The 16,452-nt window shown below is 35.1% G+C and overlaps 1 protein-coding gene across 2 annotated transcripts in view; it reads right to left on the minus strand.

The window, feature by feature from the left end:
• LOC106467864 (RNA-binding protein Nova-1-like) overlaps positions 1–16,452 on the minus strand; it is a 49,735-nt gene that overhangs the window by 16,899 nt on the left and 16,384 nt on the right. For both annotated transcript variants that reach the window (XM_022396075.1, XM_022396074.1), the window contains exon 2: positions 605–748. In XM_022396075.1, coding sequence (XP_022251783.1) covers positions 605–748 — 144 coding nt within the window. The remainder of the gene's footprint in view (positions 1–604; positions 749–16,452) is intronic.

A 16,452-nucleotide genomic window follows, 5' to 3' on the forward strand; every position in this document is an offset into this window, starting at 1 on the left:
ACAAAACCTTGTCGAAACGTTGTACATTTGCTGTCATATTAAACTTATATTAAAGTTTTTCTTCATTACCCATTTAAGCCGTCTCCAGCCATTATACAATACACAAATTAAATTCTGTAGTAACTAATAAAATTTTAAAATCTAAAATAGAGGGAGTCCAAAAGTTACTGAACGACTTTATTTATTGAATAGAATGAGAGCTATGTATAATAAACAATGTCAGTTTATGGTAAAATGGAGCCTAATACCTCAGGTTTGTCCATGGCCAGTGTCACAATTAGTAGGACTCAACATGGGTACCATTTATGTCTTGAAGGATGTTAAGGTGATATTCGATGTCCACTTATGTGTGCTAGCATCTCTGGAGTAATCATTGCAACAGCACTGGTTACTTGGCCATGCAAGATTGCCATATCCAGTACCTTTGTCCTACTGACAATATCCTTTAGATACCCTCATCTAAACTAGTGAGATAACTTCTAATACCAGGCTCCCACATACCATAAACTGAAACTGTTTATCTCATGTGGTTCCTATTCTATTTGTGGTTCAAACATTTATGGACATCCTGTAATACTACAAGTGTTATGAAGGTTTCACAAACCTGGATAATAATCATTGGCTTTAGACATTTTTATCCGAGTACCAGTCTTTTTCTGTAATTGAGCAACTGTTTCACCACCTTTACCAATGATAGCCCCAGCAGCCACAGAGGGCACCAGAATCTTAAAATGATAAGTTCCATTGACTGAAATTAACAAAACATAAGCAACTAATTACAACATTTTTCTTTTCTAAAAACTGCATCTCATTATAAAATAAACTACATAAAATGTATCACATTCATAATACAATTTATCATAATTAATTAGTTTGTACAACGCTTCTGTTACCAGATGGAATAGCATTCTTCAATAACATTTTCTAAACTACTGTTACCAGAAGACCCTTATTTAAATAGTGTAAGAAGGTGGCATTTATTTACCATTACCATATGACACTTGTTTACATACTTCGTTACCAGATGAAACATTTATCTATTCTTAACATATGACACTTTCTAATATAATGTTACCAGTAAGTCTTATACTTAAAACAGTATTACATGGTGACATTTATCTACTGTTACCAGATGTCATGTTTGTTACCAGATTAAGTTATCTACTGTCATCAGATGATACTTACTCATGTACTGTTAACAAATGATACTTATTACGATATTGTTACCATATGACACTTGGAGATGGCATGTACATTATCATTATTACTTTACAATCTTTATATACTATTATTAGCTGAAAATTATCCATTGTAGTCATATAATATTTGCTCTCCTGACATCAGTTTACAGATATTTACCAATGACACTTTTTTTTTTTATCACTGGCAGATATTTGTTTGCTGTTACTTGTTCTCTACCCTTTAAATACATAAACATTTATAATATTAGTGTTTACAGCTTATAAACAATTAACTGTTCCTTAATTTACTAATACAACCAGTTTAAAGTTATTTTATCCTGCTTGTAAATTATTACTTTTAACTTTACTAATTATTTTTCTCTTATGTTAACTGACACCATATTTTGGTCCTTGTGGTTCACATGAAATGTAATGGTCTAAATGCATTCTTTTACAATGTGCACATTTATTCTAATAATTCTATACTTGATGTTGTATAGACTAATATACAATTCCTTGGAGAAATAAAATCAGCATATCTTCCTATTACAAGAAACTTCAGTAAACACTGATTTGTGGTTTATGAGAATATTTATTTATGTTAAGATAAACAAGGTGTGCTAATATTTGAAAAACAAAAAAGACCAATGTTTTAGAGAATGTTGTCAATCATCCAAAATGTTATGAATGCAAAGCTTCTACATAATAAATTCTGTATAATATTTTCTCAGTGTTAGATAACCTAATATAGAGCAGGATTTTAGAAGAAAGGTAGTAGTAGTACTGTCAAGTTTCTATTTTTACTTATAATTTTTTCTGTTCTTTAATTTTGTTGGCTATACATTAAAGGGCCAAAATCTAATTATTGGTTTGTTCCACTTTTCAGGAATTGGCTGCTTTTTATTTTATTAAATTTGTTGGAAAACATTAATTATCTCAAAAATTTGTTATTTATAAAACAGTTGCATCTCTACTCTGATCTCCAACATGACACGAGGCCTGATATGCATTACAGACATTATAAACACTCAGAAAACCCAAAACATACAATGATTTTTTAATCCAATATAAATCACCCGTGGTTTCTTAGGAAACACACAGATTATTATTTTTGTAAGGACAGGTAAGTTATAAAATCATTAAATTGCATTGTAAGTAAGAATGGTCTCCAAGTGAAGATGGGCAGTACCTAATAATCCACTTCACAACAATGATGTATTTTACATTTATGACAAAAAAGAATTGAGAAATCAGAGTTCTGTACTTACTGGATATCAAAAGAACATACTAAATTAGATTGATGTACTTTTGCTAGTTGCTTTTTTTTGTAATTAAGAAATATCTACACTTCTTAAACTACAGAACTTTCCATAAAGCTCCAATGAATTAGGTATTTCTGTTTTAAGACAATGACAAAAGATAAAAGCAAATACAATTTTCTTTTCTGCTTTTTATAGGACCTTCAGACATGGCCTCCAACACCTTAACAAAATCCAAACAAATCAGAATGAAAACATAAACATTATGACAGGGAATAAACTTTTATATAAGTGTTTTACTATAACTCAAAATTTAAAGCCCAACTATAATTCCACTAAGTTGATAGGTGAAGAAAAAATTTAGCTAAGCAATAAAATATGGGAAAAGCTGATGGAATAAAATCAACCTTCTCAAGCAAAATTAAGAATTCATGGCAAATTTGATCTGTTTCATTCTTTTCGGAATTTATTTTTTAAAACTATCTTAAGACAAATTTGTGTTAACGTGTTATTTCATGGTTCATTTTCATTAGAAAGTTGATTTCTTAATCTATCATTTTGTCACTCAAAGTGAAATTTTAAATATTACTTATGAAACACTGAAGATAAGTGAGTGATAATTTTCAACAAATGTCAGTGTTGTTACTATACATACGTGTTCATAGATAATAACTTTGAAATGAAAACCTGGTATGTTCAAAATGTCCATCAGTTTAAGTAAATTACATAATGATTATTTTAACTTGTGAATATTAAAGAAAATGAAAAAAGGTTAAAATTAACTAAAATGAAATAAGATGTAAATCAACAAGTCACATTTCATCAGAAATAACCTAATTTGGTTCTATACCTAAAGCCTTTCATTTAATGTGGCAAGATCTTCAATTATGATGGAAAAAACTAGACTTACAGGTACACACACAGTACTTTGAAAGGCTTGTGTACATAAAGTGTAGTCTGAAACAAATACAAGCACAGACTACCACTTCTAAGTGCATGAATGTTTTCTTTGTAACACATAATTTAGCCACAGAATTATCCAATCTGAAGTAAAAATAATTGCTGCTTTCATGAAGGCTTTAAATTCTTAACGTATTCACAGAGTTACATATTATATTTGACTATTTTTAAAACTATAAATAGCTCATGACAGGTATATAGCCACAATAAGAAATATCATGTAGGATGCAAGTGAAAACTAATGCTAATACTACTACTACTTGTTAATGAAAGACACAAAGTATACTGTTGTAAGCTACATTTTCAATGTTTTAATTTAAATGTAAGCTTGAGAATGCATGAGATTATGATCTAAGTGGTTTCATTAGTTATAAATATGAGTAGACAATTAGAAGTGAGCCAGTCAGTTTGCAGTTAGTAGAAGGCTAGTTATTCAGTAAAGTATTTGGATAAGTGTTAATCATTGTATATATTCAGTTCCTTGATTCATTGGTCATGAAATTATAAATGTAAGTTTATTTGTATATTAGTTGTAGTATCATTAGTGAGTAACTCTTTGCTAAACATGAAAAACATTACTTGTGAACTTCGTTAGGCCTACAGGTAAAACTGTGTATAAATGATAGTAGTCTACAGGTTAAGGAATAAGTAAACTAATTTATGATTACGAGGACTGTACTTTGAATTATTTTGACAAAATTATTTAAAAGAACTTGCCCAAAAAGAGAAAAATATTACAACAATGGCAAAATGTTTAGATTAATTCAAGTTTCAAGATATTCCAGCAAAACAAGGCACTCTCATTGAAGATTAAATTACCTTCTTTAGTCTTACATTTTGTTAGTTAGAAATGTAGTAATAATAACAATTTGAAATGAAAAGAAAATATTTCCCTACTCAGCATATACAATACAGTACAAGGTAACACACTATAATGAAAAGAAAAACTAACAAAAAAGACAAAGTATAATACACTGCTTTTTTAACAATTAGTTTGCAACATGTTTTCATCAAAGAGAAAATTATGTAAAAAGAATGGTTCAAGTTTTCTTTTTCTCTGTTTCATGAAATAAAACTATAAATATCCTTATTTAAGGTCTAGAGAAATGGTAGTCTATTAACTTATATTTATGATTAAACAGCTATTTATTAGTGAAGGAGTTCCATATAATGTCTGCATGTAGAACTAGCTGATAATATTATATAAAACACATCTCAATAACTCTTATCCTGAGAAGATATATTTACAGAGGGCATCTTCCAATAGGCTGGAGGATATTTGAATTATTATTAACACATGATTATTATCTGTGTTACTAGTAAAAAAAAAAAACACATAGAAAAAATATGTCTGCCTCTTCTAACTATTTGAATCCTAGAAAACAGAAAGAAATGAGATTTTGAGAATACAGGAAGTTGTGTTGTAAATTAAAAGTCTAATAATGTTTACACCAAACACAGTATAAAACAACTTGAGAGTAAAATTACAAAATTTAGTATCTGATATATGAACTTCAGCCCAGAGATAAGCTACACAGTAGAAAAATACAAAGCTAGGAGAGGCAGAAAGAAAAAGCAAAATGTTAAAACTAGCCCTTACCTACATAATACATATAACATCAAAATGTCAGATTTTTGCCTAAACACTTCTTACCTTCTACAAGTTTATAAACATTTGAATTTTCCATTGTTTTCAGGTTTTACACACCGATTTTCAATAATACTTATATACACAAAGCTTCAGTGCTAAGTACCATACACTTACAAATTTTGGTCGAAGCTGTTATGACATTTTCAGTTTTTGGATGTTTGTAGTACATAAGCATCATTGTCAAGATTTCTACTTGCTGATAGTTTACAATATAAACTCCTATAACTTTCCTGATAATGCATGCAAGTTTAGGAATATTGTTTATAAACATAATTTTTTGACAAGAAAATGGCCATAATGCAATGGTTTCTTTAAAAAAAAGAAATTTATCATGGTTTTAAAATGAGATTGAAGAATTTGGTTATGGAACAACAAAAAACTTATTAATGCTGATTAAATAATAAAAAAGCTAATTATGTTGGTACCAGCTTGATAATCATTTTAAAGCAGGCTATTAAAAAAAAAAAAGAGCAGAAATATGTTGTTCACAGGTGACCTATCAAATGATCATTGCTTTGCTAATCTAATGCTTTTGTAAATAGTGCTAATATTAAAACAAAAATACAATGTAACAGTAAATAATTTCACATTCTGGTGAATATTACATAAGCAAACAACAAGTCTTTAGACACAGTATTTTTATAACTTATGAAATAATTATCTCAAATAGATACATTACTGCAAAATTTATTCAGTATTCATGTAAAAACATAACACAAACATACAATTTTCTGATTATAACCATTACTACCATATTCTTAGAATTGCAAATAATATATTCACGTTTACCTAGAGGGCACCAAAATCACACAAGATAGTAACTATACAGCCAACACATTCATAAAATTAGATCTAAAAAATATCTCCTGTACATTCATTAATGGTTCCTTAATTGTATTTCAGATATATATTCACTGCTCTGAAGAGTAAAGGATTATTACCTTGAACCACTGATCAGAAAACATTTGTGCATGAAACAAGCCTTGAAAGAAATTCCCATACTAACATATTAATGTGGACTGTGTCAGCCTATGATGAATTCATTATTAAACTATATATCTCCTCCAATAAGCACATCCTCTATGTGCAGTAAACTCCATGAACACTAACATTACAACAAAGGCTCATTCTTGAAGAGGCAAAAGAAACATACCAGAAGCGAGGAGGAAGGGTGAATGGTTTTACAGAGAGGTGAATATCTATCAGAAATACATTTTAAGGTAAGAAAAATGTTAGCTTCAGAAATGGTGCTTACCTGTTTGCAGAACAAAGAACTAAAATCCCAAACTGAAAAGATGAAGGATGGGTTAGTATAGATAAAGAAGTTACAAAAATGAGCTCCTTTCTGAAGTCACAGCAATCAGAAAGAAAAACCAATGGAACATGTTACCCTCAAGGGAGAGAGAGAGAGAAGCCTAGTGAGGCATCAGTCGGTGGAAGACAGCATCCTTCTCATGCAAGGAAAAACCAATGGAACATGTTACCCTCAAGGGAGAGAGAGAGGGAAGCCTAGTGAGGCATCAGTCGGTGGAAGACAGCATCCTTCTCATGCAAGGAAAAACCAATGGAACATGTTACCCTTAAGGGAGAGAAAGGAAAGCCTAGTGAGGCATTAGTCGGTGGAAGACAGCATCCTTCTCATGCAAGGAATACTCTTCACCCAATAAAGGTACTGTGAAAATAACCCTCTACATGGTGTTAAAGTGTCATATAAGAAGGCAATATGGGAAATTGTTCAACTGATCATTACATCTCAGTCATTCAACAGAGCAAATATGTGTACAAGGGTCAAGCCAGACTCTCAAAACAGGAAAAAGTCTCTTCTCTCACCAAGTGTCAACAAAGAGAAATTTTTAAAAATAAGAAAACTTTACATTTTTCTATCAAATGCATTCACAACATGAAAACACCTTTTAATAAAAGAATGTCATTTATCTAGGGGATAATTATTTCCATTATATATGTGTGTGTGTATATATATATATATACACACATGCAATTTGAAGCATTATATAATGTTACTTTTAATTTAAAAATTTTTTTTTCCAGAATCTAAAAAAAAAAAAAACAATATTTTTCTCTTTGTTTCATTTCATATAAAACCACTGTCTAACTTCGCCGCTTTTTCAAATTTTTTTCTTTAACTTACAGTCTAAATACAAATCATGTTTTGTAGTCTTAGCAGGATTTTCATGCCTAAGCAAATATGCATTGCTTTTTCCTGTGTCTTCACAAATTCAGCAGCACCAAACTCACTTGGTATCTTACACATATCAACTGAAGTTGTTCAGTTTCAAAGCTTTGTAATTTTTGTTTTTTTTTCTCTAATTTTATATTGGCCATTTGTTTCTGGCTAGAATCTGACTCAGATTTTTCCCAAAGGTTTTACACCTAACCAATCTGCATCTCCAAGTCCTAAAGGATTTCAGGGGTGGGTGGGGGTGGAATGACAACTGGAAAAAGAAGACACTGGATGCAAAAAAGACAGGGAAAGTCTTATGTGAAAGTATCTATGTGACTGAAAGCCTTCTGCAAAGGGAATCCACATTTAGCACAAAGAGGGAGAGCTGAGCTCCCACTTGACCAGAGCCAAGGGGTGGCTCTATAAACAAGTCACCTCTGTGATCCACAAAAGCCAGCTCCCTTCCAAGATTGGACATCAAAAGGTAGCAAGAGGATAAGGAACAGATATGAGGGCAATCAAAAAGAGAACCCTGAGAACAAGACACCTGGACTGAGAAAATCAGGAAACTATAGTAAACAGAGATGACTGTTAACATGCAACCTCAGCTTGAGTATCTAAAATTTAAAGAACACCTCCAAAGATATCATCTCAGAAAGGGGTGCCAGACAGAGGTCCCTGAGATAAGACAGGTAGGCAAATACCCAAAAGTAAGGTATCTCAACCAAGCAACTCCCAGAAACAAAGAAACCAAATCAACTAGGACACAACAGAAGAATAAAATGAAGCCAAAGTGGCAAACAGTTAGGAGTATTTGTCATGATGTACAGCCTCAAAAAGGGTGAAGCATAGACAAATTAAGAAGTTGAACAAGAGAAAGAAGATGAACAGTGAGTGAGAAAACAGAAGGGAGAGATCTCCACACTGGAAGAAGTGATTAAAAGAAATTATGCTCATGAAAAGTAAAAGTATCTCAACCATACAACATAGAATACGTTCCCTGACAGTTGTGGGTCAATGTGAAGCTGAAAGGTATCTGAATGAACACAAGTATCAAGGGGAGAGAAGATTCAGATGGAAGAAGCCCATGAAAAACAAGGTAGCCCAAGACACAAGGAAAACAACTGGAGAATGCAAAAGAATGTCAAATACCTGAGTAAATAAAGCATCAGAGGATGAAGGTGGGGTTACCTGTTTCTCACCAAGAAGAGAACCAAAAGCCAAGGCAGGTGGTGGGAACAGTTGGTCAAAATTGTTTAGAAATAAGGCAGACTCAGCTGAAGCAACAGAAACAGAAAATTAATAATCCTGGATACAAGATGAAGAAAGTAGAATAGAGCCAACCAATAGAGTTCATCCCATCACCACTGAAACAAGTATCAGCAATGTGTGTATGGGATTTCATTTTCAAGATCATCCACAAAACGTTTTTTTTTTTTACAGTTGAGTTCACTTTAAAGTAAGAGTACCTGAGTACAAAACAAGGAGTGAAACAATAGGGTTTAACTGAAATAATTCCAAAAACAAAGAAAGTTAACATTTTCCTGCACTGAAAATGTATTTCTTATAGATATGATATCTTTCCTCTGCTCATATAGCCAGAATCCAACACTGAAACAGTGTAGGGACTAGTGCAACAGTTTCCTAGATGAGCACTCTCTGGAAGGCACCTGAAGAGAAACCATGTAGTCTGACACCATAATTTACAGTGTCACACTTCTGGGAGACCACACCCTATCTGTACCAAGTACACTCTTTGCCTCTTTTCAAGATATGAGTTGCTAAATCGAGCAGAAAAGATGTATATCCAACCTGTAATTGGATGTGCCAGATGGTATAGAGTGGCTAGAGCATGTTAGACCGTATTTGGTGGGTCAAGTCCAGTCCCAAACCAGGAGCCATTGGGTATTTGTCTTCCGCTCTGCAGTAGGAGGAGGGTCCCAATCATCTTCATCTCAAAACCAGGAAGCAGAAGGGAAAAATAAATTCTGTTCTGACAACCAAGCTATGGCACATGTACAGACCCAGTACATAACCACAAGCAGGCCACTCAGGAACCCAACATTCAAGTAACAGTAGGAAGGGAGAATGCAAACATGGTGGGTCAACTCCAGTCCAAAACCAGGCTGCATAGGGATTTTTTGTTTGTTACACAGTAGAAGGAGGGTCCCTACTAAACACGTGTGAGGACTTATGTTAGCTGGTCCTACACCGATCCAACACCAGACCACCTGGGAACTGACATCCAGGCAGTGGTAGGATGGGGGAAAGCCAGATGGATGGGTGAACTGCTTGTAGTAGATTTGCCCAGTCCAAAACCAGTTGGCATTTGGTATTTTTATTCTGTTCCATATTAGGAGAAGAGTACTCATCATCTACACCAACAGAACATTACCACCCTATTCTCGAGTGAGTAGAATTGGCCACATTCAGAGGAAGCCTCAGTGGTCCACCACCCCAGTGGCTAGGAACTGGTAAGTAGCAAGGACTGTCCTACTTCACTGGGAAAGTGAGGGTAAAAATGAGGTGAGGAATCCAGAGGAACACAGCACTGTATAACAGTGCAATGGGTGACCATGTAAACCTTACTTTGAAAAGCAGGTTGGTCATGGTTTATTCAACCAGAACCGGAGAGATGGGCAGCGATCCTCACCTTGCTTTACTCATGCCATAGCATGCAGATTTACATTTAAGTATACCTAGACTGGCATGACTCGCCACAGAATGGGTTCAAGGAAAGAAGAAAGGGCAACTGTAAAGGGAAGAAAAAAAAAGTAAGAACTTATCTTTTGAGAGTTTAAATGAGGTATGAAGAATGGCAACAGGTGGCAAGTGAGACGGAGATGGACAAATGATGCAGGTAGTTGGCAATAAACATTTGAAGTGTAGTCCACATGCCAACTTGCACAATCTCTTCCAATGGCTGATGGAAATGGGCAGCCATGGAAAGGATGACATGTATAAAAAAGATGGGAATGAGAACCACAAAAGGAAGCAGTGTGGGATGACATAATGCAGATCCTGTACTGGACAAAGAGAGATGGAGGGGAGGAAAGTAGGAGTGTGATGTTCCCTTCATGCACTGCTAATGTCTTTGGAAAACTATAATCCAGACAAAGGAGGACATACATATAGTGATAAAGAATATGGGAAATGTCGATAGCAAAGATGTCAGACCTACAGCATCCACACATGAAGAGGAGGAAGAAATACCAAATACATCTTGAGGGAGAGTTGGTAAAGGAGCAAGAGGGTAAAGGCATGAAGGACAAAATCAAGATTCCAATTTAGTAGGCCAACTAGGTGGGGTGAATGAATCAGGTGAAAGGAGCAAAACAGGAAAGAAAGGACAGAAGAAGAAACAAATATGGTGGAAGCTGAAAAAACAAAAGGTATTGGGTAAGGCTACCTTATAGTCTGTAATGGTAGAAACATATAAACCAGTGTTGAAAAGCCAAGTAAAAATATTGGAGAGGTTGGAAACACTTACTTGGGAAGGTGAAAGGCCTAAGACCAATGATGAAAAATGTGCCATTTATGGTGGTAAACCATCAAAGAATAGCAGACTGAGTAAGAAAGAAGGCTACCCACATAGAGAGTCCAGATTGTCTTGCAAGGAACTAGACAAAACCCACACAGTAAGACGAGGTGTGGCTATGGTGGAATGAAAGACAGGAGACTGAGGTTGCCAGAAAAGGAATTGGGAAAGTAGAAGAGGTATGGGAGGTAATCGAAGGAGGTTCAACAATGGAAACCATGGTTGTGTACATCAGAATTGGGTGATGAGAAGGACTCGACATGGAGTGGTTTGAGAGAATAAGACAGATGGGAGAATAAGTATACAGATAAAGTTATGTCTAATGCACTAAAGGATGCAGAACAGCAGACCAGAAGAGGGGAAGTTTTGTATTGAGCTTGGCGGCAAATGCATCCAGAAGGTAGGTAACCGGCTGGGAGCATAACCACTGGAACGCTTGAGGAGAAAGAGTCAACTTTTTAAGTAGAATTTTATTGGAACAAGATAGCCAATCTGCCACAAGATTCTTAGCACCCAGGATGTATGTGACAAGCAAGATGGACCTGCTGAGATTGGGCCAAGAAAATGAGATCCAGCATTTGAAAGCAAGCAATATCAGATGCTCTCTTGATGTAAGAGACAACAGGTGAATTGTTGGAATGGATCATGACCAGTTGGCTCCATACCACTGGCAGGAAATGATCCAAAGCCCAATGAACAGCTAGGAGTTCTAAAAGGTTGATGTATAGGGAAGATTCAACAATCTACCAATAACCACTTATCCCCTAACAATCCAATCATGCTCTCCATCCCATAAGAGATGCAAACTGGGACAAGAAGAACACCTATTGAGGTGTCGTTCCTGTTGACCCACAAGGCAAAGTTGATCTGTAGGGAAGAAGGGAGGAAGATGGCAGAGTACAAATGAGATTCCATTGATCATAAAGCACCCACTGAAGGCAATGAATATGTGCATAACCTCAAGGGCAAGGAATTCCATGGAAGTACAGGACCTCAAAAGAGAGAGAGTGAACCTCACATGCAGAAGAGAAAAAGACTTGGCTTTGGAAACTAAGAGATCCACCACCTTCAAATGAAGAGGAGAAAGCTAGGCCCTGCTGAAGTAGGAGTTAAAAAATACCCCCAAATGAATAATATATTGTGTGGGGGTGAGATGGGATTTCTCTAGTTTTACAACCATCTCCTAAAGGAGGAAATGGGTAGGGTTGTGAGAGACTTGTTGAGAAGGAGCTAAGAGGAGCCAGCCCTCCATAATGGTGAAACTGCAAACCTTGGTTGTGAATATTGTGGGTAAAGGCTCTGATCACTGATGCCAGACTGAAGGGTAGAGCATGGAACCGAAACATCTGACCCATGAACAAACTGAAGATGATGTCTGGATGCTTGAGATATAAGGATATAAAGGTAAGCATTGAGATGTTGACCTTGGTTACCCTTAGACTTGGAGTGAATGACCATCGGAGGGCAAGGAAAGACTACATGGTGCACTGTGGGAGGTCAATGAAGTGGTTGAGGTTGGAGAGAGCGACAGCAAGACACCAATTTCTAGTCTTCTTATGAACCATAAACAGCTGGTAATAAACACCCAGAGGAGGATGAAACTAAACATAGCATCCTTGTACAAGGGATCTTGAACCACCTCGGAGAGACTCTGGCAAGGAAGTGGATCCTGAGAAGGAGGGAAAGAAATGGGATATGGGAATAAAGGGAAGTAGTGGAAAAACGAAAGAATAGTCCTTCTTTTAGAACCAAACCTTGCCAACTGCACCCCCACAGTGCCAGAACCCACAGGATAGTCACTGTTGTCGAAAAATGCAACAATGGGCAATTTGGCGACTCACTACAGAAACTCAGGAAGGTGGCACCTTAGAGCAGGGGATGCAAAGGGTGAGATGTAGGAACAGGAGCAGGAGAGGATTGAGAAAGATGAGAAACAAGGGGGGAGAGGGACAAATGATCATGCGCAGCTTCCACCTGAGACTCTAAATTATCAGGAAGATCCCCCAAAACAGACTGGTGCAAGAAAGGAGCAAGATGGATATCACTCAAGAGGAAGTAGGCAGATACACGTGTGACAAGAGGGTGTCACTACTAATGAGATCCCAACAACAAAGGAGCCATGTATGAAGGGACAAGGTTGAGAAGGGTAAGCTCGCCAACATATAAAAAAGCATACATGTATATGGCAAAAACCCATCAGGAGAATAGTGAAAAGCCTTGGAAAGGACGTGAATGAATGAGAGGTAATGGAAGATGATAGTGAGAGTGAAGTGGAGACAAGAGAACTGAGCCAGAGAAAATTATAATGTAGTAACAGGATCAGAGCCCATGCCTGAATCACAGACTCTAAGGTTTGAGAATAAAAAAAACCAGAAATTCCAACCTATGAAAGCATGGGAGTCAGCCAAATGTGGGGGCCAAGGCATGCTGGCTCCCAAACATAATTGGGTAAGAAACTGTTCAGCATGGACTCGAATATCAAGTGAGGGGGGAGGGAACTAAGTAATCTGACATTGGGATAGAATGAATGAGGGAGGGAAAGGAATCATAAGACATAGGGGAAATTAGACAAGAAGTAACCTACCTGAGAAATCATGTCCAAAAATGCATATGAAGGATGAGGTAGATCAAGAGGGTTAGAATGGAAGGCATAGCAAAGGCACTAGGTGTAAAAAAGAAGTTCAAAATCTTCCTCTTCGGAAACATTTTCCAGGAAAAAGGAGATCCAGCTGCAGTTCTGGAGATGTAGCTGGCCATATAATAGACTGGCTGAGACATTCTCCACTGAAAGTGTAGAACCCAAAGCCACAATAGTAGTAATTGTTGTTGGATCAGTAGTGTCAGGATCCATACCAGAAGCTATTGTATTAATACTAAATAAAGAGTTCATTATGTGGAAAAGAAAAGAAACTTCTCATAATTTTTTAGCCTAAAAAAAGAAATGATATACTAAAGTTGTCAATACAGTACTATTTAGTGAAATTGCATAGGATAATACAAAAAATGGAGCAAAAACCAAGCATAACTGCACACTGGAATGCCAAATCGAGAGTGATAAGAATGCTCTACAGTATAGAGGGAGTCAGCTGTGCTAGGAGGGTGTGTCACACTTCTATTGGTGGAGGGTTGTTGCATGTTCATTTGCATGCTACAGCATAGCTATACCATGTGAGGGTAGGTGAGAGCACCAAGATTAGTGTTGAGCAAAAGTTGTACAGCAGAGAGCAGCAAAAGTCGAGAAAAGCTATTATATGAGGAGAGGTAAGATATTGTATCACAATTCAACACGTCAGAAGACAAGCAGTGCCAAGGAAATAATGAACCTTTTTTGTAACACTAGTGCTAATGTGGTTTAGTGAGCATGGAGTATGTATCAACCTCCTACTGGTGGAGGGTTATAATCTAATGATGATTACATCGTAAGTTGGCATAAGTCCATGTTAACACACATAGGGATAGCAGTTTCATTCAAGGCTTTTGCCATTCACCAAAATCTTTTTCAAAAATTTTGCAAGGTAATAGTTCTGTTCTACAAAGAAGTGAATACCATTTCTGAATTGAGACCTGCAGTAAGCTAAAATCATTAATCCTTCCAAAAATCACTCTTATTTACTGCCTACATCCAAAGTTTTCTGTTTTTAAGCTTATTTCATGTGATTTTGAAATGTAACTTTTGTAATTTAATTAATCTTTGTTACAATCCGAAAGAGAATTCTATGCTTAAAAATTTCATACACATTTCTCTTCTGAGGCTTGGAACATTCATTAACTTACCAATTTAAAATTGTTATAACTGCTTGAACCATAACACTGCTGCATGTAATTTTTTAGCTGTTTATTAATTTCCATATGCTAGATAAAAATTCTTAAGTAATAAAACGTTTTTCTACTTTAAATCTTCATCCAGTTATTTCTTAAATTTCTATTTTTGGATAAAACTTCTTACTTTATATTTATTCAATCTATTTTTTTTTATCAATCTTCATTTCTTGAAAGAGTAATTATTTCCACCATTTCAACTTTTATTTCTATATTAAATGTTATTAGTGTGTAATTTCCTCAGTTGTTCTTCAGTATTTATTCTTGAATGACTCGGTATGAACCAGGTATGTATCTAATATGGTCATCTCAAATTACCACATGTAGGTCTATTGTTGTTCTTCTCTCAACTTATTTTACATAGTGCTTTCTGAAAACCTATAGTTGGATAGAACCACTAAATAATGTTAACAATCAAAACCAGGAGGACACAGTCACACTAATAACAGTTCTTATTTAATTAATTTGTTCCACACAATAAAACAGCTAGTACTTTGAAAAGCAACATGAGCTGGATCAACCCCTTTACAGAAACACAAAACTTGCAGCATGGTGAAAAGAAAACATTAGACAACCAGTATGATGGCTTCAAGGAGATAGTACTACTACTACTTGTACTATAATCACTACCTGTAATTGTTTTTACTGAACAATGGCTCATGGAATATAACTCACATACTTATACATTAATTTTCCTACAAGTAAATTATTACAACTTCCCTCTAGATTAACACCAAAAACATATTCAGTTAAGGAAAAGCAAAGTAAATGTACAGGTATGACAGTATACAATCTAACAGATATAAGGATTGTAACAAATTACTAAAAAACATTAATGAGAAACATACTTAATACATTAACCGTATAACTTATTACTAGTACCGGTACACAACTCATATGGGCAAAGCACAATATTATGTGTGAATCAAAGTAATCATTAACAACTAAAAATGTTCTTAAGATAAATCAAGATACCAAAAATCAGATATTTTTGCAAAGTATACGCACAAGCACATTTAATGATATGTAAATACAACAGCACACATAAGGTAACAAAATAATAACACAGCTACCAGAAATCTGCAATTCCAGGCAATACTAGATCTCAATAGCCTAACTAGTTCAAGTCTTTAGTGGAATTACAGTATAAATACAGGTACTGCGTGACATTCTGAAAAATCAAGAAAGGGTTCTAAAGTCTGTTCAACACACTCCTAATATTGAGACAGGTTCCAACTAAAAACTCACTGGATCTAAAGATGAGGTAGCAGCAGGCTAAGTTGTTAAGAATGCTAATCCAAGGCCTTTACACATTTATAAGAAGAAACAATGTCAGTAAATTCTACATGAAAGGTAAATTCACAGTGGGATACATTAAAAAAGATTTAACCTAAATGAAATCACTGAACACCACTATGTCACAGTCTTAAAAATGAGCACAGGTTGAAAGAAGGAAACACATAAGACTCATTAACAAGTACAAAATATCTAAGACACTTATAAAATACATCAGACATCTCTAAAATTAAGGTATCTAATTCAGTGAATATTGTGTGAAACTATAGAGCTATTGAGAATAATGGATGTAATATCTTCGAGCTCTGAAACAGAGAAATTAGACATACTTGTAAATGTAGATATAATGCTTTTATGGATAATATAAGCACTTTTTGCTATTATTAAAATTTAGAATGACTATTTTAGTTTATTTTAAATAGATTAGTTAGAAATGAATGGTATTAGGTTATATTACTGTAGGTACAACTAGGCTTAACAGTAGATCATCAGGTTTAACTTACTGTTGTTTTTCTTTTTTGGGGGGAGGGAGGGAGAGGGGGTAGTAATACTAAGAAACAATGAAG

Source organism: Limulus polyphemus, unplaced genomic scaffold, assembly GCF_000517525.1.
Source record: "Limulus polyphemus unplaced genomic scaffold, Limulus_polyphemus-2.1.2 Scaffold2770, whole genome shotgun sequence".
Taxonomy (NCBI): domain Eukaryota; kingdom Metazoa; phylum Arthropoda; class Merostomata; order Xiphosura; family Limulidae; genus Limulus; species Limulus polyphemus.